This window comes from Eumetopias jubatus, unplaced genomic scaffold (assembly GCF_037043125.1).
Source record: "Eumetopias jubatus isolate StellerSeaLion01/CBP00866 unplaced genomic scaffold, mEumJub1_p1.0 scaffold_8, whole genome shotgun sequence".
In the NCBI taxonomy this organism is placed as follows: Eukaryota; Metazoa; Chordata; class Mammalia; order Carnivora; family Otariidae; genus Eumetopias; species Eumetopias jubatus.
In genome coordinates, this window is record NW_028274814.1 from 137,233,356 (window position 1) to 137,254,154 (window position 20,799).

The 20,799-nt window shown below is 56.6% G+C and overlaps 1 protein-coding gene across 5 annotated transcripts in view; it reads left to right on the forward strand.

The window, feature by feature from the left end:
• Window positions 1-19,902, forward strand: part of PARVB (parvin beta) — a 94,461-nt gene extending 74,559 nt beyond the window's left edge. For 4 of the 5 annotated variants that reach the window (XM_028115394.2, XM_028115395.2, XM_028115396.2 and 1 more), the window contains 5 exons: window positions 4,158-4,219; window positions 6,770-6,838; window positions 11,352-11,453; window positions 15,460-15,532; window positions 17,023-19,902. In XM_028115394.2, coding sequence (XP_027971195.1) covers window positions 4,158-4,219; window positions 6,770-6,838; window positions 11,352-11,453; window positions 15,460-15,532; window positions 17,023-17,099 — 383 coding nt within the window. In that variant the 3' untranslated portion in view covers window positions 17,100-19,902. The remainder of the gene's footprint in view (window positions 1-4,157; window positions 4,220-6,769; window positions 6,839-11,351; window positions 11,454-15,459; window positions 15,533-17,022) is intronic. The other variant, XM_028115398.2, reaches the window with a different exon arrangement.
• Window positions 19,903-20,799: the final 897 nt, after the last annotated feature.

Genomic DNA, 20,799 nt, shown 5'->3' on the forward strand with positions numbered 1-20,799 from the left:
GGATTCCCCCATGGCTCACTCTTCAGCTCCTTCTCAGGTGGACTTCCCTGACTGCCCTGCCTCCGCCCAGCCTGTCTCTTTACTTCACTCGCTGGTGCTCATGGGGAGCTGCCTGGCAGACTCGGGGTGCTGGGACAGTCTGGGGACCCTCGGCCCCTCACCCATGGCTTCTTGACTGTAAGCATCCTGTGGGCTGGAGCTGTGTCTTCCTCAGCGTGCCAGCCCTGGGCCAGCCCTGGGCCACAGACATTCTAGGCGCTTCCACAATACCAGGTGGACCTTCCTTGGCTCATGTCTGCCTACTGGGTTTGGCAGGGGGTCCTGTTCTGTGCTCATTTCTCACCTGAGCACTCTGAGCTCGGGAGGGAGGGCTTGCCCTGCCCCCTCCAGAAGCCCCCCTTCCCTGAGTCATCCCTGTCCTGGCTGAGGTGGGCTGGGAGGCCCATCTCCCCAGAGGAGCTGGGCACTGCTGCCTGGTCTCCATGGCAACGGGCTTGCTGGATGCATCTGCATCTCCTCCGCGGGCGGCCCCTCCCCTGCCCTGGGCTTCCGGACAGGGGAGAAGTGGGGAGAAGCTCTCCTCCTTCACTCCCCATCTCCTCCTCGGGTCTCCCCCTTTCCTGCCAGCAGAGCTTGTGCCCCCACCGCAGCCTGACTGGGCCACCACCCTCGGGGCCTCCTCGCCCTGCGGGACCCAGTCGCTCTGAGCCTCCCTCACAGGCCACACGGCCTGCAACCCTCCCTGTCTTTCCTGTGCTTCTCTTTGTGCTTTCTGCTCCCTCGGTCTGGAACGCCCTTCCTCCCCTTCGTGTTCCAGCAAACCCCGGCTCAGCCTCACGTGATGCCTCCCTCCGTCCCCTGGCCCTTTGTCCATGGGCCCCGGACTTGTGGGTACCTCCAGGGACCAGGCTGCCAACATGAACGAGAGAAGTGGCTAGAACCCTAGTGGTCTTCTGCCCCTTGGCCTCTGTGTGGGGTGGCGGTGGGGCAGACTGGGGGAGCCCGCACCCCCACTTCCATGGGCGGCGCGTTGATGCCAGGCAGGCAGGGATGCGGGCTCAGTGTTGCCACACTTCCAGTTCCTGCAGACAAGCCAGAAATTCCAATTTATATTTTAAAAATGTGAAACAAAACCACTTTATTTGGACTGAAGTTCCCACCTGTGAGGGTTGCGCTTGGGCAGACACTGGCCCGTCCCGGCTGACTCAGCCCCTTTCTGTGTCCTTTCTGGCTTGTTTTGGCTACCTGTCCTCTTTTTTGCTACCTCAGTTTACCCATCTGCCTCCACCCAGCCTGTGTCCCTCCCTGTTTGTCCCTGTGACTGTCCCCAGAGTCTCCAGAGAGACATTAGGGAGGGCTGGAGTCAGAGGGCATCGAACGAACTGAGCCCGAGCCCCAGCGCCACGCTTGCCAGGCGGTGGGCTTGTCCCCTGATGCACCATGTGTTTCATTCTAACACCAACCGTGAGCTGGGGACTCTTTACTCCCATTTTACTGAGGAGGAAACAGGGTTAGGGAAGGAAGCAAGTGGCCTGAAGTCCCGGCACTTTGAAGGCGGGCGACCGGGAGCTATTTTAATTCCCGAGGCCAGGCTTACCGCAGGGGTGCGGCAGAAGCTGGCTGGGCGATGCTACTCCTGAGCCCTGGCTGCAGGTAAGGGCGGCACAGGGGCGGCAGGCCTCCACACCCTCCCGTGGCTCCCCTGCACGCCTTCGCTCTGTGAGCCCAGCGGTGGCCCAGCTAAATATACCCGGCTGACGTCAAGCTCTCTTCTGTTCCCAGGGTTTTTCTCAAGCTACATTTAAAGTTTGTATTTTGCTTTGTAAAGATTTAGCTTCCCCCCCCTCCCCCTTAGCAGGCTGTCATATTGACTGGGATCTGACTTAAACGATTGTAAAAATAATTTACAGCTGCCTTGGTAGAAAAGCTGGAGGAGGGGCACTCCGTGGGGTCGGGCCTTTTGGTTGCTGTTGGCTTTTAGGAGAAGGAAGCTGGGCGGTCCTCCCCCCTGAACACACGCACCCCCACGCGCGTGTGTATGCATGCCGTACACACACACACACGTCACCTGCATGCATGGGTGCATATATGCACACACTGTACACGCGCATGCATGCCTACCCCCATGCACGCGTGCATACGCACTGTGTGTACCACACACGCACGCATGCGCACACATGCCCCCACATGGGTGTGCATATACACACCACACGTGCTCACACACACACAGCCCTTCCACCTCCCCCTTCCTCTTTGCCTCCCACCTTCCCTCTCCCCAACCCCAAGGCCAAGGAGGATGCTGCCTGGGCTGGGCTGGGGCTGTGAGTTGCCTTCCCACACGCTAGACCTTGGACACCGAGGGCCTTCCTTTTGGGCCAGGCTGGGGGGAAGGGCTGGGACGCTTCCTCCAGGAGACCTGGTTCTCTGGCTTACTTGGGTATCAGGCCATCTTCTCTCTGATTTCTCCTTCCTTCTCCCTCTCCATGGGCCAGGCCGGGCAGTCCTGAAGCAGGCCCTGGGTCAGCTCTGGTTCTGGGCTCTCGACCATCTCCAGAGAGGCAGTGGAGGCTTCCTACCCCCACCCCACCCAATCTGGCTGGACTCCCCAGCCCCCAGAATTCCATGCTGGGGTTTGCCCTCAAGCCCCTGCTAGTAATAGTGGGTCTGTCTGCTGGCTGAGGTCCTTGGAGCATATGTTGCCACCAACACCTTGGGGGGACAGCTGGCTCCTGGAAGACAGAAGTCAGGGCCCCGGGGCCTTCCAGATGCCCTCCTCCCTTTCCCTCTCTACCCCGCCAGTGACTCCCCATAGGTCTGCCTCCACTCTGACGCCTCAGTCTTCCTGCCTGGACTCTGGGCTGCAGCAGGCTTCTGTCCTGCCTCCATGAGGCCCCATCACGGCAACAACAGCCTAGAACCAGGCACCCGGCTCCTTCTTAGCCACTGAGAGCCTTGTTGACCCGGCTTCCGGTGGCCTCACGTTGGAAAGGGAAGGCATTGATTCTGTGTTGATTTGGAGCGCATGGCGGGGTCCTCGAGTAGCAGAGTGGGTTGGGGCTCACCGGGAAGAAGGAGGCTGGGTGGGACACGACGGAACAGGCCGCCTCAGGCCCTGTAGGTGCTCCCACAGAGGGGGACACCCCTGGAAGGATTGCTGGAGAGAGATTCTGGGGCAGGGTTTCCTGGTTTGTTCATTCGTTCTGAGGCAGTGGAGGGAACAAGCGAGACAGGGGTTTCAGCCAGCACGGAGCTGAGAGACCAGCAGCTACTGTCCAGCAGATGCGTGATAATAAGATGTACTCTCAAGTAGTGATTAAGTGCTTTGAGAAGTGTACTAGGGCCAGAGGACAGGTAGCAGGCGTGGGGCACTCTTCTAGATGTGGATGGTCATGGAAGGCCCTTCAAAGGAGGTGACATCTGAGAGCAAGCTGGAGGAAGTGTGGCAGGTGAACAGCAGGTGCAAAGGCCCTGTGGTGGGTGTGTGATGGAGGAGAAGCCGGGGAGCCGGTTGGTGGAGTGAAGTCAGGGAGGGTGCATGTGTTGGGGGGGTGACTGCACCCACTGGATCCCATGGGTCACGGGAGAGGGAATGAATTTTATTCTAGGAGTGATGAGAAGCGGTTGGAGAGTTTTGGTGGGGGCAGGGGTAGGGAGGGGCAAGAACTGATCCAGTCTACAGTGTTCCTGCTAGGAGAAGGGATCAGAGGGCCGGGAGTGGAGGAGGGAGGCCAGCCAAAGCAGGAGGTTGCAGCCGCTGAGGGCTGTGGGGCTGGTGTGGGGCTGGCAGCCGTGCCGATCAGGAGACATGCTCGGAGGCACCAGCGAGATTTACTGGTACGCAAGGAGTGTGGGGAAGGAGAGAGGCGGGCAAGGAGTGCCTCATGTCGAGGACGTCCTGGGCGGGTGTCCCGAGTGCCACCTGTGAATTTCACATTACAGGATAGAAACGGGGTGGGGGGGGGACCTAGAAGCATCTTTTCCTTGATTTTGCTCTTCGACCCCACCTGCCCTTGGGTTCTGGCGGGAATGAAGAGGATTCTAGGTGGGTGGGGAGCGTAGGGGCGGGACATCCCCGGAGGTCAGGAGCTGCCTGGTCCCCGGGACGGGCGGGGACATTTCCATAAACCCTGCCTGTGCCTCTCCACTTGCCCACGCAGAGCGGGACGCCTTCGACACCCTCTTTGACCACGCCCCAGACAAGCTCAGCGTGGTGAAGAAGGTAAGCTCCGGGCTGGGCTGCTTCCCTCTGTGTCCAGGCTTCTGTCTACAGCATGCACTCCATGCCGGGAAGAAGGTGGGAACATGTTTGAAATCTCTGAAACGTTTGCCACATGGATTGAAGTGTAATTATAGTCAAAAACGTAACTACAGTGCATAAAATTAGCACCTTTTAACTCAACATCTCTGCTCCCTGGGTATCTTCCTGCCCACCCGCCCGCTTCTGTTGAGTGAATTAGCCAGCCCAGGCACCACCGTGGCCCTTCATTCCGACTCAAGGCTTTTTCTCAATGTGGAAATGTTTTTAAGTGTGTCAGCCTGCTGGCTCTTGCAGGCCTCATTACCACGAGGCTGTATTCACAACCTGCCCGGTGCATAGGCAGGCCTTTGCCGGCTGAGCTGCTCCGTGCGTGCATTTGGCCCATTTCCCTCCACAAAGGAGCGCAAAGACAGGCCCTTCATTAGCCCAGGCAGCCTACGTGTAGGCGACGGATGGAAACAACAGAAAAAAAAACATGCGAACTGAGGCTGTGGAGTCAGGGGCTGGGGAATGAGTTTCCAGGGGGATCTGCCAGGAGGGCTTGTTCTTACCCAGAAGGAATCGAGACTCAGCTCTCTGTCTGTGGAGTTACCTGAGCGCCTGCAGACATCTCACTTGGGGAGGCAGTGGGAAGATGGATGGACTTTCCACCTCCCTTTAGAAAATCCAAGGAGCAGTCATTTCTGCCCATGCCCTAGGAGGGAGAGGTCTTTGTCTAGCACAATTGCCCAGAACAGGTTTCCTAATGCAGGACTTCTCAGGACCTTTAATATGCTGGCATGCGTTTGGAATGCTCCAAGAGGGGACTCGGTAGGAAGGATTTTCCAAACTTGTTTGTCAATGGTTTGATCTGTTTGTTTATCTTGTGATTGAGTGTATTAAATTCCCATGGAAACTACTTTTGGAAAATGCTGGTCCAGCCAGGGACAATGAGATTATTAGTTCTTGGAAGCACTTTGCAAAAGGCTAGCAGAACGATCCCGGTGGTCCTTCTGGGGTGGAGCCGTCTTAGCGTCCTTGGGTCACGAGTGACGCACCTCGGGGCCTCTGAGCAGTGCCCCCCAACCCCTACCCCTGCCACATCTGGCTCCCAGGAACCCTGACAGAACCCATCCGTGAATGCACAAGAAGATTCAAATCTCCCCGCCCCCCACCTATCAACTGTATGACCTGAAGCAGATTATAACTCCTACCTCAGTTTCCCCATCTATCAGGACTGAGGCAGGACCCACCTCTCAGGGGTGCTGTGAGGGTAAAATGTCGTCATGTCCGTGCAAAGGCCCAGCGCACAGTACATTGGGTAGCGTTGGGTAGCCATGGCATGGCATGAGGTCTGTCTTTCAGAGATACGATGTTAATTTATTCTTTGAAAAGACGTATTTTGGGCACTAGGGACGAACAAGACAAAATCCTTTTATCTGCCTGACAGCTTCCTGCTTCCAGCCTGGCCCTTCCACACCCCCACATTGAGAGTTGCTGTGTTGGTGGCTCCTTGTACCCCAGGATAAAAGCAGGGGGACCCTGTCCACCTCTCCAGGGTCACCCGTCCTACCCTCTTCCATCCCATCCACATCCAGATGCCGCCTGAAGATCCCGAAGTGTTTGTGTAGGTGCTCGGGGCCTGGGTGCCTGCCCTACCCGCCCCTCCACTCCCATCTCCCATTTGGCCTGCCCCGCAGCCCCACTCAGATGCTCCCTCCCTCGGCACCCTGCGGGGGAACACACACCACCTCCTCGTGCTCAGCAGACCTCCCCTCCGTGGCACGTCTCACACGCTGGGCCTGGCCCCGACTTCTCTGTCATCCCCACCAGGTACATATGTGGAGAACTATGCCACGGGCTCTCCAGGTGGGACCCTGTCTTGCCGTCTTCATGCCGCGGTGCCAGGCAGAGTACCTGGCACGTAGTAGCTGCTCAGTAAATTTGAGTAGCAGGAATAAGGAAAGGCAGTCGTGTCGCGGGGTGGGGGTGGGGTGGGGTGTGGCTGCGTCCCCCTGAAGCTGGGTTTGCTGGGGGAGAAAAGTTACAGGCGACAAGTTTTAAACTTTGGCTAGAGAGGAGAGGCCGGTGGCCCTGCTTCCGAGATCAAGCTTACACAGGTCACTGAAGCGGATGAGCGTGGCCCCTCAGGTCAGCCTTCTCTCATTCCAGGTGGCATCTAGGACGCATCTAAAAACCCAGTCATCTCCCCCTGACGGTTTTGTCCTTCTTGAGGAGCTGATTGTTCTTCTACAGGATTGTTAAATATGTACGTGTGCGTGGATGAGCACGTGTGCGCCCGGGTTGGCGGACAGAGATGCACGTTCTTCTCCGACGGGGGTAGATGGAGGCATTGTTCCATTAAAACCAAGGGTCGCTGTGAGAACCCGAGCCTTTTATTTTAGCAAACGGAGGAGGTGACGGGAGCGTCTGACAAAGCCGGTGGTGCCCAATGTCCGATCCATCCCGTCGGATGGGAACGGATGAGCGGACTCTCTCACTCACGGCTCCTGTGTCTTTTTGCCTTCACAGTCTCTCATCACGTTTGTGAACAAGCACCTGAACAAGCTGAACTTGGAGGTGACGGAACTGGAGACCCAGGTGAGCAGTGCTCTGGGGTTCGCGTTTTCAGCCAGCTGTCCGATCCCGGGCAGCAGGCGCCATTCTTGTTCGTCTGACGAGGAATGGCCACCTGGCAGTTGGGACGGCAAAGCCCAGCTTTTCTGGCCTTCTCTCGGGCCCTCTGTCTTAATTTCCTGTGGCTGCTGGAACCAGGTCTCACAGACCGAGCGGCTTAAACCACAGACGTTTGCATCCTCACCATCCTGGAGGCTGGAGTCTCAGACCCATGTGGGCAGGGCTGTTGCCTTCTGAGGCTGTGAGGGGGGTCTCTGTGCCAGGCCTCTCCCCCCGCTGCGGGGTTTTGCTGGTGATTCTTGGCTTCTGTTGGGTTGTAGACGCCCTGCTGGGATCCCTGCCTTCATGGTCACGGGACACTCCCCCCGTGTATGCGTCTGTGTCCAGATTTTCCATTTTAGTAAGGACACTGGTTGTTGGATTAGGGCCCGTCCTGGTGACCTCATCTTAACTCCGTTACTTTCAGTAATGACTTCTTCCATATAAGGTCACATTCACAGGTTCTGCGGGTTAGGACTCCAACACATCTTTTTAGGGGGACACAGCGCAACCCTAACACCCTCTGATGCGTCACACCTCCCCCACTGAAGGGCCTTGGCAGGTGCAAGTCTAGAACGTTCCGTGCCCTCCCCCCCAACCCCGCTTCTGTTCTCCATCACCATGCTTACTGCGCAAATGCTCGCCGAATACCTGTCCAGTGAGTGTGCACAAAATATTTCTTTTGCAGGAATTATATAAAGTATACTCCCCCACTCCACTCAATGCTCATGCAGCATAGTGAAAATATGTTTCAAGCACTCAGCAGGCATCAAACCACAAAATATAATTTTCCCAGGATTAGCTGGGTGCTCGAATTCGGAGTTGTTACAGTTCTTGGTGCAGATTCCTCTAACCCCCAGCTGATCCTTCTTAAACCCCTGGGTGATTGCCTCTGTTCCTGCCTCTTTCTTTGCCTTTTCTCATTTGCTTTTCTAATTAAAAAAGTAATTCAGGTTCATTGTAGAATGTCTGAAAATGCAGATAAGCAAAACAAAAATCATTCCTAATCCCAATGCCCAGAGATAACTGTGCTGAGGGTTTTGTTCCAGACCTTTCCTCCACCTGGCTGGCTAATCACGGACTGCACGGGTCTGTCCTGGAAAGCCGAATGGACCATTTTTAATGAGTATGTTTACTTGTGCATCATTTGTAGCAGTTTATGAACATTGCACACTTAGCCTCTGATACTTGCCGTTCGGTATATTAACAGTCCCGGAGTGTCCTAACCTAAAAGTAACAGGCCTCTCTCCCTCCCCACCGTCTCCCTCCTTCATCCTCTCCAGACCTACCTGACTGCTGTTAATGGTTGGATGTGGGCTCTTCTAGATGTTTTATATGCACAAGTATATTTTGTTAATGACAGTGGATCATACCGTGCAGCTCTTTCCACATGTGTTCTTTCTTATGTAATTTTATCATCGGCATCTTTCTGTTGGAGGCTGTGCGCGTGATTCCATCTCATCCTTTTTCCGTTGCCCGGTCTGTTGGTCTGTCTGTGCTGCTCACCTCTGAGGACTGCCTTCTGTTCCGTCCTGGTGCACTGCGTGAAGCCCGCTCCTCATGATGGGGCGCTTCCCACTCTCGTGGCGGGCGGTGCAGGGGCTCTCTGTACTCAGCTGCTGGTGCCTTTGTCTGCTTCGGCAGGACACATTCCTGGAAGGCAGTGATGCTTTGCGGGCCCAGGAAGGCTTGCCCGCCTGAACGTCCTGGGCCCTGCGAGCCATTGCCGACTCTTACTTCCTGCTTGGCCCACATGCCAGCAGGAGTCGCCAGACACCCCGGACCGAGACTCTGCTCCTCAGTTTGCACTGATCTGGATGTACCCAGTGTCTCCTTTTTTCTCTATCACCACACTTAAAGTAGTATCCTATAAGTGTATTTAACCAGTGGTCCAGCAGAAAAGAGGTATTTTTATAAACAATGTTCATCATCAGGGAGACCTGGGCTCAAAGCACTGCTCGGGTGTGTGTGTGTGTGTGTGTGTGTGTGTGTGTGTCCGCACGTGCATGCGCGTGCGCGCATTCATGTCTTTTTCCCTCCTTTGTAAAACCGCGTCTATATTCTGGGCAACTTCCTAGCTGTGTGATACCAAGCCAGCTACTCAACTTCTCTGAGCTTCTCTCCTTATGTTGAGGGGGCAGCAGATACAGGGAGGCTTAATGGAGGTTATGCCTGTACAAGCTGGGTATTGATGAAGACAGTGCTGTGGGAGCCATGGGGGCAACCATGGGGGTCTGCGCTAGAGCACACACCCACCCAGGACTGATGTGTGCTCTCGGGAGTGTGAGCTGGAGGGTCGGTTTGCTGATAAGCCGCTGTGCTCTCCTGGCTCTCAGTCTCCTGGGCGCCCCCCTCCTTCCCATGCCTTCCTCTGCGGTCACCATCTCTCCCACCGCCCCATGCACGAGGGGGCCTGGGCTGCGTTTGGGGATGCCGTGGAAGGGAGCAGAGGCTCCCTACACCTCCCGGGCAGGTGCTGCGGGTGGGATCTTCATTCGTGGACGGCCTGGAAATGGGCCCATGCTGTGGAGAGAGCCGGTTTCTTTGGGCCTGTTGCTGGCGCGGTGTCCGTGGGGGCAGTCCTGCCAGCACGCTCTACCAGAGGGCTGTCCTCGGCAGGCCCGGGAAGGACGGCGTCCCTCTGCCTTGTGCTTTGTGTCTTCGCTCCCCTTCGCCTTTCAACATGGTGATACTGGACACTTGTGATTTGGAATTTTCATCTTTAAATCGGAGGCCTTGGTGGCCTGCCTAGGATGGTGGAGGGAACTGCTATTTTCAGTAAAGTCCTCCTTTGGCTCATCAGTCTCCGGAGCTGCAGGGCTCCTGGGTGCCCAGCCCCTCACGGCTGTCCTGCTGTCCTGCATGGCGCTCTTCTAGACCAGGGGACCACGCCGGCCAAGAGGGCTTCCTTTTAGTGTTGGAGGGGTCCTGTCGGCACGCGTCTGCTGTAGGAGCTGCCTGCTATGGGTGGCCGCTGAGCACCTGAAATGTGGCTGGTGTGATTGAGGAACGGAATTTTGTATTTTCGTTAATTTAGACATTTTTTTCAGTTTAAGTGTTTTGGAACTTGGTTATGTAATAGCGTGAGTGTACTTAAGACTGAACTGTATGCTTAAAAATGATCAATATGGTACATTTTATGTATGTTTTATCATGACTAAAAAAAAAAAAAAAAGTCAGCATACGCCAGACACAAAAGGATAAATCTTGTGGCAAATTCAGAGAGACAGAGCAGAGTGGTAGGTGCCAGGGGGAGGGGGATGGGGAGTTGGTGTTTAATGGGCACAGAGTTTCGGTTTTGCAAAATGATGTGAGTGCTAGAATTGGATGGTTGGTTGGATGGATGGATGGATGGATGAATGGTTGGTGGCACACAGTATGAATGGACTTCATGCCAGTGACCTGGATATTTAAAAATGGTTAAAATGGTAGACTTCATGTTACATATATTTTACCGCAGGAAAAAGAATAAACCAGCAACATTCAAACAAAAAAATGTCTAATTTCAATAGGTACATGTGGCCAGTGGCGGTCAGGTTGGATGGCACAGTTTGAGACATCTGGAGGCTGGGGTCCTCTCAAGTTCTGACCGTGCAGCAGACCCCAGCAAGTCTCGGCCCCTCAGAGGTGCCATCTCTGTGCTCCGTGGGGCCTTTACTGGTCTCCATTGCTTTATCTTTAAAGGGAGTAATTGTTCCCTGGCTTATTGGGGGTGGGGGAGGGCTGTCTGCCAGAGTGGGGCCTTTTGTTCTAGATTCCTGGTCCCCCTCCTGTGGATGGATGGCGCTGCTGGGCTGGGTGGCAGGGAGAGAGGTCTGGATTGAGGGCTGTAGCCTGCAGGCCTTTCCCTGAGCCAGTGCCGCCCGGTGTTCAGGGCCCAGCCAGGATGGACACGAGAGGCTCATCTAGATGGACAAAGGCTCGTGGTCACCGGGGCTCAAGCAGGGGAAAGTGTCTGGCGCTGTGAGCCTCGCTAGAAAAAGGTGCTCGGACAGCTGACAAAGTGAGCAGGTGGAACAGGGCAGCAGACCCCAAACCAAAGCATAGGGCACCCTGCAGGTCATGCAAGGATGGATCATTCCAGAAGCCGACACTGATGGGGTGCTCACTGTATGCTGGGTCCTCGTGCCAACCCTGAGAGATGGGAGCCAGTGTTACCTCGAGGTCCATAGTGGGGGGAGGGGCCCTGTGGCCAGGCTGCCTGCTTCCAGAGCCGTGGCCCTATCCACGTGGATGCACTCCAACCCCAAACACATGCATGGCCATATCCAGTCCCGAGTGAGATGCTCTACACCCGGGTCCTTCACTTAATTGCAGGTTCATGCCTGAGCGAGGCACGGATTTCATACTTTAAAACATTTTCCTTCTTTGGAATGAATGCAGAACATTCACCACCTCCCTGTACAGCCCGGAAACATCACCACGTGTTTCTCTGTAGTTTGCAGATGGCGTCTACCTGGTTCTGCTCATGGGCCTTCTGGAGGACTACTTCGTCCCCCTGCACAACTTCTACCTGACCCCAGACAGCTTCGACCAGAAGGTATGTGTGTGGTCTCCATCCTCAGAGCAGCCCCGGACGTGCTCGCTAAAGCGCACAGCCTAGACCTGCCCCCGATGTTCTTTTAGGAGTCTAGCTGGAGTCTTCAAAAAAAATAAAGCTGTCCCCAAAACGGTACTGCAATGAGACATAACCCAACCCTCAGTCATAGAAGTAAACCCATCAGTAGTGCCAGACATACCCGAGCACCGTGTGCCGTGTTCTCTTTGGGGTCTTTCCCATGGGATGATATCAATTTTAATCATGGTGGTCGGATGTTGTAGACTTGCAGATCCTTCCACTGTTGAGGCCATGCATATGTCACCTCTGGTTTTCCCAGCTGCTTCCGATCTCCCCAAGTGCTGTCCTCAGTCGTGGCCCAGAGTCCCGTGGCTCTGACACCACTGTCTCCCTGTTCCCCCCACTCTTGGACGATTAACTTGTTTCTGTTTTTTTATCCCCATTAAAATAATAGGGCATCTTCTCGAGTCTATCTATTGATTGATCTCTCTGTATATCTATCTCCATTCCTGTGGATTGTTTTCTAGGGGAAATTCCCCACATAGGATTGTTGGGGTCAAAGGGCCTAACCTTTGGATTTGAGTTGCTGAGCCCCCCGTGTCCCTGTCTGTGCCTGGGTGTTTGGCCTGCTGCTCAGGGCTCCCCGGAATGCAGCCTGTCCAGACAAGAGTTAGTGCGTTGCCTTTAGAAACTTGGCTTTTGCACTGTCCATATTGCTTTGGACTCACGGGCATGTCATTGGATTTTCCCAAAGTGCTAGACCCGTGAGTCAGAGAGGCAGACAATGCTAGCATGTGGTGGCAGCCAGGGAAACATCTGATAACGGGGCCAGTGTTTATCAATCTGCATACTTCTAGCACCTTCCAGGCGGTTCACTGGCGGCCAAATGTTGTTCCTGCCTCGCCTGCTGAGATGGAATCAGAACAGATTAGAGAGGGCCTGGCACGGGTGAGCCAGAGCGAATGGGGAGAGCGCGAGCCAGAGGGGAGCGAGCAGAACTCCGTCAGGAAACAAGGGTGCCTGTGCTATTGTTCTGGAAATGAGAACACAGATAATGTGGGGAAGAGGCTCATGCGTTTCCAGGCCCGACGGGGCTGGTTGCAGAAGCATTGTTCGGGGAGAGAGATTTCCTTTGTTCAAATTAATAATGATGCCGGCAGGAACGGTGAATCGAGCCAAGGGGCCGGAACTGGATTTCTTTTTTTTTTTTTCCCCAAGATGAGACTGTGCACATGGCAGGGTAGGGGAGCCTTCTCTCCGGCCCCAGCCTTAATTCCCTTTGCAACAGGGGTGAAAGTTTTTGTGGGTTGCCGCCCTGGCCTTGGAGGTGTGAGAGGCCCGAATGACCGTCTGCCTTCGCTTCGCCTCTGCCCGAGAGCCGTGAAGGAAAGGCTGTTTTAGGGGCAGCGTCCAGCACGCTGGGAGCCCGTTCATGCTCGTGAAGGGGTGGCTCCGCTCAGGGAGGACGCTGGAATTCCAGTGCATTCTTATCCAGCTTCCTGGATTCTCTCCCTGCCCGCCGTGGGGAGTGAGGGTCATCGTGGCAGCTACTGGCAAGTTCTTTGTGAGCTCGTCATATTTATTAGCTCTCGACCGGCTCGTGGGCAGAGACTGGCGTCTCCCCACTGCACGGACCTGAACTCGCTCCAGGCTGGGCCCCACAGCTGAACTCTCAGGCTGTGGTGGCTGCAGGGGACCTCCCACGGGGCATCTCCCCAGGGCCCACACGTTTGCCCCAGTGCTGGGAATCTGCAGCAGCTCTGCGTTTCCCGAGGGAGGGCACAAAGGTTCGGTGAGCGAAATCGGACACGTATCAGGGGCTGCTGTCCCCCAGCGGAGTGATGACCTGTGTTTTTAAAACAATTGCACTAGATTTAAAAAAAAATGAGACCAGACCCCCTAGGTTCCTGCACACAAACACACGGCACCCTTTGAGCTTTCTGAGACATGGATACGACCCGTGGCTTTTGTTTTATGATCTTACTCCATGGGAGCCACTTTGCTGAGTACCTTGTGCCCATCGGTCATCCTTCTGGAAGATTCCACAACATTCCTCTCTCTGGGGAGTGGAAGGCGTCCCGGAGACTCAGGTTCTTACCGGCAAATGCAAGAAAGGGCTTCACATTCTCCAAGTGCTTTCGCTCCTATCCCCTCATCTGATTCCCTCCCTGGGGACGAGGAAACGGGTCTCAGAAGGGCCGAGAGACAACCCAAGCTCCCACATTCAGCAGGGCAGAGGTGGAAGAGCCCACCCCTATTCTAGAACCTTCTATTCTTCTGTCACCTGGCCAGGTTTTCAAAAATCCCTTGACTTGCGGAGGGAAAGGATTTCAGGGTGTCCTGGCTGTGTGGCTGGCTCCCAGGGGTGGCATGGGGCTTTGGGGCACAGCGTGTGGCCTGGTCCCCTCGGGTCCGGGGAGCTGTTCGCTGCTCTGTGTGCCCTGTCCCAGGGGCCTGGGCTCAGGGGTGGCTTCTCTGCAGGCATGAGGGGTCAGTGGAGGTGAGGGGGTGGCTGGGGCGAGAGCAGGGTGGCGGTGACTTCCCATCGGGTGGTTTCCTCAGACTGAGAAGGAAGCAGAAGGAAAGCCTTGCACTACGGAGAGGTGGGTCTGGGCGAGAGCTGTTGTTGGTGTGGGGCAGGCGTGGGGTTTCAGGAAGCCTACCTGCTCAGCGCCGAGCAATTTCAAGGGGCCGTCTCTCCCTGTCCTAACTCCTCTCGGCCCCGGGGCCTCCTCTGAAAAGTGGCCTTGGTGCACCCCACGCCCTTCCTCTGGGCTGGGCTGGCTCTGTACACCTGGACGTCTGACACCCTGCTTGGCCTTTCCATTGGGCCTTTTCCGGAGGGCCTCTGGAATGGCCCAGGGTCCTCCGGGCCCCCTGCATCTGGTCATGTGCAGCCCCGCCCAGCCCTGGTGTGAAGGGCCTGCGGGGTCCGTCCCCACACGGGGCCCCTCCGAGCACCACCTGCCCAGTGCTGGTGCTGCCGAGGGTCCTGGAGGCCACTACGCGGTCCCTGAGCTGCTGGGATTTTGACCAACAGCGGGTTATTTTGTCAAACATCGTTTTCCTGGTTAATTATTAAACTACAAGTAAAATGATCATGTTTCTGGTTCATTTACCCTGAAATCATGAAGATATTACTGTTGAAAGGATATGTGACTAAGAGCCCCGGGGTTCTCTCTAGCTCGGACTCTATGATCTATTTTATTTTTGGTGCCCCCTCCCCCCCGATCCTACCCCCTAACAGCCTTTGCTCCCAGCAGATGGTTGGCTGTGATTTGGTTGATCACCTGGCGTCTCTGTGATTCAGGTGGATAAATGCAGCAGAGAAGGTGTTATTTTAAACCTCTTCAGAAGTTGTTAGTGGAATACAAGCTTCCAGCATCCTCGTGGGCTGAGTGGTACTTTTCATTTCAGGGAGAAGCCATGTGGGGGGTGGGGGTGGGGTGTCCACCTTCTGTGACATCTAGCAAGTTGAGGCCAGGACCAGGGCCCTGCTGCCTGCCCCTGCAGCCACCATTGGGCTGACTTCTGTTCCGGCAGGGTCCCCAGTGCCTGCCTGGTGCCTGGGCCACCACTGCCCCGAGAGCAATGTCCTGCCCACAGCAATGCACATACAGCTCTGGGAGACCCTTCCAGCACATGGTGGGTGGCCGCTCTGTGCTGGGGACAGTGCGTAGCGCTGGGTGTCTCTGGGAAGTGGCTTGTCCTCTCTGAGCCTTGGCTTCCTCGTCTGTAAAAGGGACAGAGTCACGGTCACTTCTCATCATGTGGCCTATGACAGAGCAGACACTCAGAGACCCCGGAGCCCTCTAGGGTAAGCTTTGTGCCTTCAGCCCTGCATCTCTGAGCTGCCCCCTGATCCCTGGTGAGGGGAGTAAGGACCATCTAGTGAACATCTTCTCCCGACGCCCCTGCCCACCCTGTGCCCTGCGTGGGGCCGCTTGGGTCTGGGAATGTGCCGATTCTACTTTTGCTTCCTTGGCAGGTCCACAACGTGGCGTTTGCCTTTGAGCTGATGCTGGACGGAGGGCTCAAGACACCCAAGGCTCACCCTGAAGGTAATGCCCTGCCCCAGCCCCACCAACCCCAGCTCCCGTGCCCCCTGTGCCCTTAGCTTCGGGGACCAGGAGGACTGTGCTGGTGGAACCACCAACACTGGTCTTTAGTAACTGCTTGACTTGGAGGACATGACCTCTGCCCACGAGCCTTGGGATCTGCATGTCCCTGCAGGTGCCGGGCTCAGGCTAGAGATGCTGTTTCACGCCTTGCAAGGATATTAAAGGCTTACCACAGTTTGATGCGTGTTGGGTTGATGTCCCTGCAGGGATGAGGCACGGTCATGCCGCGTGTGGGTCCGAGCCGCAGCGGGGAGGCACGGGCAGCCGGTGGTGGCACCACCAGGGCAGCGAGGCTGGGGAACCAGGAGCAGGCCTGGCTTAGCCCCCTGCAGCCCCTTCCTCAGACCTGCCCCTTCACAGAGGGCATCGGTCCTGCCGGCTGCCTCTGGTTCGGTAGCCACTGGTCTCCTCCCACTGCAGTGTTGGCCGGCCCGGGGGGTGGGGGGTGGCTGAGCCGAAGCCTCAGGCCTGGGAGACTCTGGGAGCCCTGGGTGCACGTGTGAACCCTCGAGTTCATTGTGAGGGTAAACTGGCCGGCAGGCTCTTTCTCCTCGGTGAATCTTGGTCTCGTTTGCAAAGGGAAGGCAGGAAAGAGGGTTGTGCCGGCTCTCCGTGCTTCCCCCCCCGCTCTGACAAGCTGAGATTGGAGACATTCTGGGCCTCGGTATTAGGACAGTTGTTGGTTCACGGCAACCACTCAGCTAGCCTTCCTCTGGAAGACATGCTATTTCTTGCTCTGGGGTTGAGTACCTGCAGGGGGAAAGCAAGACCATGATCTTTCTGTGGCCCGAGAAGGGCCTTGGGCATCACCTCATCCGATGGGCCAGTTTTATAGGCAAACAAAGACCCAGAGCAGGGAGGTCACTTGTCTGAGGTCACAGGGCAAGTGAGAAGAAGACCCAGGTGCCCCTCCCACCAAAGAAGGCAGCCTGGACTTCCTGGGCTGTCGGATCCCCTGAGGGTCCTGCCGTGGGCCACATCACATGGCCCATTGCTTGACCTTGAGGGGGCAGGAGGGAACCGCAGCTCCCACCCCGCCCTGCCCCAGAGGGCCCGCTCTCTGTCCTGGCACAGGTTGGCCCGTGGGTGTTGGACCCCAGTAAGCATCCTTGGCTGTTGGAGACCACACGTCCGTAGGCACCACTGGTCCCCAGACTTGCCCGACGCGGGTCCTAGAAGGGATGCAGGAGCATCCTGCCACCTGTCTTGCCATCCCAGGTGCTCATGGAGAGGGCTGGTGGCCTGGGGCCTCTCACAGCAGCCAGTGTCCTGGGATGGCGCTGCCCAGGGCGTCCTGGATGGGGTGGCTATCGGTCTTAAAACCGAAGCACTCTGCTGTGGACGTGACAGGTGCCCCGTCCCTCCCGCATGCCGGCACCAGGGCCCAGGTGCTCTCGCCCCACCAACGGCGTCTCTGTTTCCTTCCGCAGATGTGGTGAACCTGGATCTCAAATCCACCCTGAGGGTTCTTTACAACCTGTTCACCAAGTACAAGCACCTGGAGTGAGCAGGGAGCGGCGGAGACCCTGCAGGGCCGGGAGGCCCACCAGCCTTGTTCCCACCCCACCCCTCCCCCACGCCACCCGGCCTCTTCAGGTTATTGCTCTTAAGCTCCCCTGTGTAGCCCACAGTGGGCAGGATTCTGCACCCCAGTGCTGGCATGTGGCCCCATCGGTGCCGAGACACGTGTCAGCCCTGATCCCCCCCACACCCTTCAGCCTGTGTGTGTGTGTGGGGGGGCGCCCTGCAAGCCTTTCCATGCAGCAGTTAACGACCACGGCCATGGGTGATCAGAACAGCACCCACAGCTCTGAGGAGCCATGAGTCAGCCTGACTATGGCGGGGGAAATCTCCTTGGAAGAGAGGCCTTTTTAGTAAAAAGCCTTTTGTAGTTTTAAAAAAACTTCCCTCTAAAGTCCCGGGGGCTTTTGATGGGACAGGAGGGCCCGCCCCACATTCCGTTGCTTGACCAGCCAGTGTTTCTCCTTTACCTTTTGCACAAAAATCTAAGACCCGGGTGACCCTCAGTGCCACCGAGCCGGAGGCAGGATTTGCTGAAGTGGTTTCTGATTTTTTTTTTTTTTGGTGACGGCCAAGTGGGCTATGTCGGGAGCCGGATCTAAAGTGTTGCTTGATACATCTCAGGGGCCCTGTTTGGGAATAGATGCATTTTTAAACTTTTACAAAAAGCGGAGTCTCTCAGTTTGCAGGGGCCGCCGTTAACAAAGGGCCACAGGCGGGGACTTAGACAACAGGAACGGATGGTCCCCCAGCTCCGGAGGCCAGAAATCCAGCATTAAGGCAGGGCTGACTCCCCCTGAGGCCCCTCTCCCGGCTTGCGGATGGCCTCCCTTCCCCGTGGCCTCATGTGCCCCCTCCCCCCGCCGTGCCCGTCTGCGTCCTAACCTCCTTTTACAAGGACACCCGTCATAATGGATGAGGGCCACTCATATGACCTCATTGTAACATGCCGACCTCTGTAAAGACCCCATCTCCAAATACAGTGACATTCTGAGGTACCTGGGCTTAGAGCTTCAACATATGGATTCTGGGGGACGCAGTCCAGGCCTAATTGGGGGAATATGACGTCTTTACCCCCCTCCTCCCCAGTGTGGCATTCAACCCTGCTGGTATCCCCCGCTGAGCACCCCTGAAAGGAATGCTGTTTGCCCCTTCCCCCGCTCACTTTGGCTCAAGAGAGAAACGGGGCGGGGGGGGGGTGCCTGCCCTGTGTCACCCCCCCCCCCCCACACACACACGGCAGCCTCCTTCCTGGGCTCTCAGCTCTCAGGACAGGCCTTTCTCATCTCCAATTTTCACCTTCCTGCTGTTGATCGGAGCAGTCGTGCTGGTTGTTAATATTAAATCGGATGCCAGCGCTCACGACTCAGGAAACACCGATTCCCCTGTCCCCTGTCTCAGCTTTGCCGCTGCGAGTCTGATGGAGGTGGTTTCCCAGCAGGGGACAGAAATAATTAAAACAGTATTACGGTGTCTCCTGCGGGACGCGGCGACATTAAAGGGCCACATTGACAGAAGAACCAAGGCTGGAACAGTCTGTGCCGACTTCATTACATGTGTAGGATCCCTGCCGGCCGCCAGAGCCACGGAGGCCGGTCTCCTGGCCTTTACAGGCGGGTCTGGCCAGACTCTGCCCATCCCCGGGGGTCCCGGGGACCGAAGGAGGGGGCGCTGACATTTGGAAAGAACTTGCAGCAGCCTTGGGGTTTTCAGTGCAGGTGGGCAGCTCCGGTGGACTCCGTGCCTGGAAAAGGAGGCAGTGGTCCTGGGGGGCGGGGAGTGCGTGCGCTTCAAGCCCTCTGTGTTCCTGGTAAAAGGGATCCCTAGATATGGGCCAGCTGTGTCATGGTGCCAACTCTCTAAGGCCAGGGTTCCAGCAGAGCAGGTGATCTGTCATCCAAACTGGCTTTATTCAAGTTGGTTCCCTGCCCTGAATGCATCTCCTTCCCCCCGCCCTTCACTGTCCACTCTGAATCAGAGTTCAACGCGAGGCCTGGGCATCCGCGTCGGGAGTGCAGTCATGAGACAGAGAGCAGGGTGAACTCTGGGGGCGGCCTCTCCTGTGATCAGCCCTCCTGGCTTAGCGACCATAGCTGTGAGTTTCAGGTCTGTGATGCTGGGACATCTTCTTGGGGTAACTTGTGCAGAAGCCACTTCCCTTAATCTTGAAAGTTCTAGAACCCTTCCTCCTCAATTGACCCACCTTTTCAGTGCATTGTTTTTTGGTCGGGGGTGGGACCCCCCACAGGAACTAAGTGAAAGTGAGATCATTTGCGCCCGAGTGGCTCCGGCTCAGGGTCTGCAGGGCCCAAGTGAGGGCCCAGGCAGGGGCCGTGAGATGGTCACCTTTTATCCTTCTTGGAGCGGCTGTTTGAGGCTCCCACTGGCCATGGGGAGGCTACCTGCAGCTTTGCTTCCCCCGTGACAACCACAGGGTCTTATGCATGCAGAGCCCTAATGTCCTAATTGGATGTGACAAAGAGCTGTGTTTTAAAGGAACTGAATGCTTTTTTCACCCCCTTTTGCGGGCCCGTGTTTCATTGTCCTTTTAGCTGTTTTAAGCGGTGGCGCCTTTGGATGTCTGGATATCGAATAAAAGCCGCTAAACCCCTGGCTGTGTTGGCAATGCTGTCCGCCTGGCCGGCAGCGGGAAGCCGCGGCTCCTCGGGTCTGCCGTGGGCCCTGCCGTGAACCTGACCTCCCAGGAGCCAGAGCCTTGGTTAGGGAAGTGCTGTGCGGTGTGAATAGTGTGCTGTTACTTATTCCAATAAAGACCTCGAGAGAGCGGGGCTGTGTCTCCTTTTGCCTTCATGTGCTTGCTGGCCCTTGGTCGCGCCAGCCCAGTGCTTGGGCCCAGGAGCTTCCAGTCAGACCGGGAAGTGGGCCCAGGAGCTGGCGTGCAGCCCAGTGTGGGGGATGGGCCCCATGGGGGCTGAGGTCGAGGGGTTCCTGGGCGGGAGCCCCGGGGGAAAAGCTGAGTCACAGCAGCGGATGTGCAGTAAGGATGAGCCGAGCTGGGCGAGTTGGCCTATCTGTCTGGGTCCAAAGCAGAACGGGGGATACCGGGGGGCTGGTGGCGCCGGCTGGACAGCCCGCTCCAGGGGGATGGTGTGCCCCATGCGCTGCAGGACGAGGGGCCCGGGTGACCCTCGACGGTGGCCATGCTGTAAACCTTCCCTGCAGAAGTCATGGGGGGATTCAGGGGCATCGAACTTTCCTGTCCGCAGCGTTAAAACTCACTCTTGAAGTACCACTAACCGGCAGAGTGAGGCCTCGGTGCTGTAAAAATACTAAGGATCCCAAAGAGCTGCTGGGAAGGACCCAGCTTCGGAGGGACGCCTGGTCCAGCGCCACGTCATTCCCGTGCGACTTCTGGCCAGCTCGTTATCCCACACTTTCCGCGGTGGAAATTTCCCTCCAGTTTCCCTCACCAGATCCATCATCCCTCCCTCACTTAAGATCTGCCTTCCTCGACTGCTAACACATCCTTTATTAGCCCAGGTCCAGTGGCAGATAACTGGCGTTGCCATAGTTGCTTGAACAGGAAGGAGTCTAATACCGGAGATGAGGTGACCCCAGAGCCACCGGAAGGCTGGAGCCCCAGGCTGGGAACAGACCCCCCATCAAGGACTCGTCCGATGACCCCGCAGTGCCGGCGGCCTCTGCCCTGACCAGGAGGCTGCCAA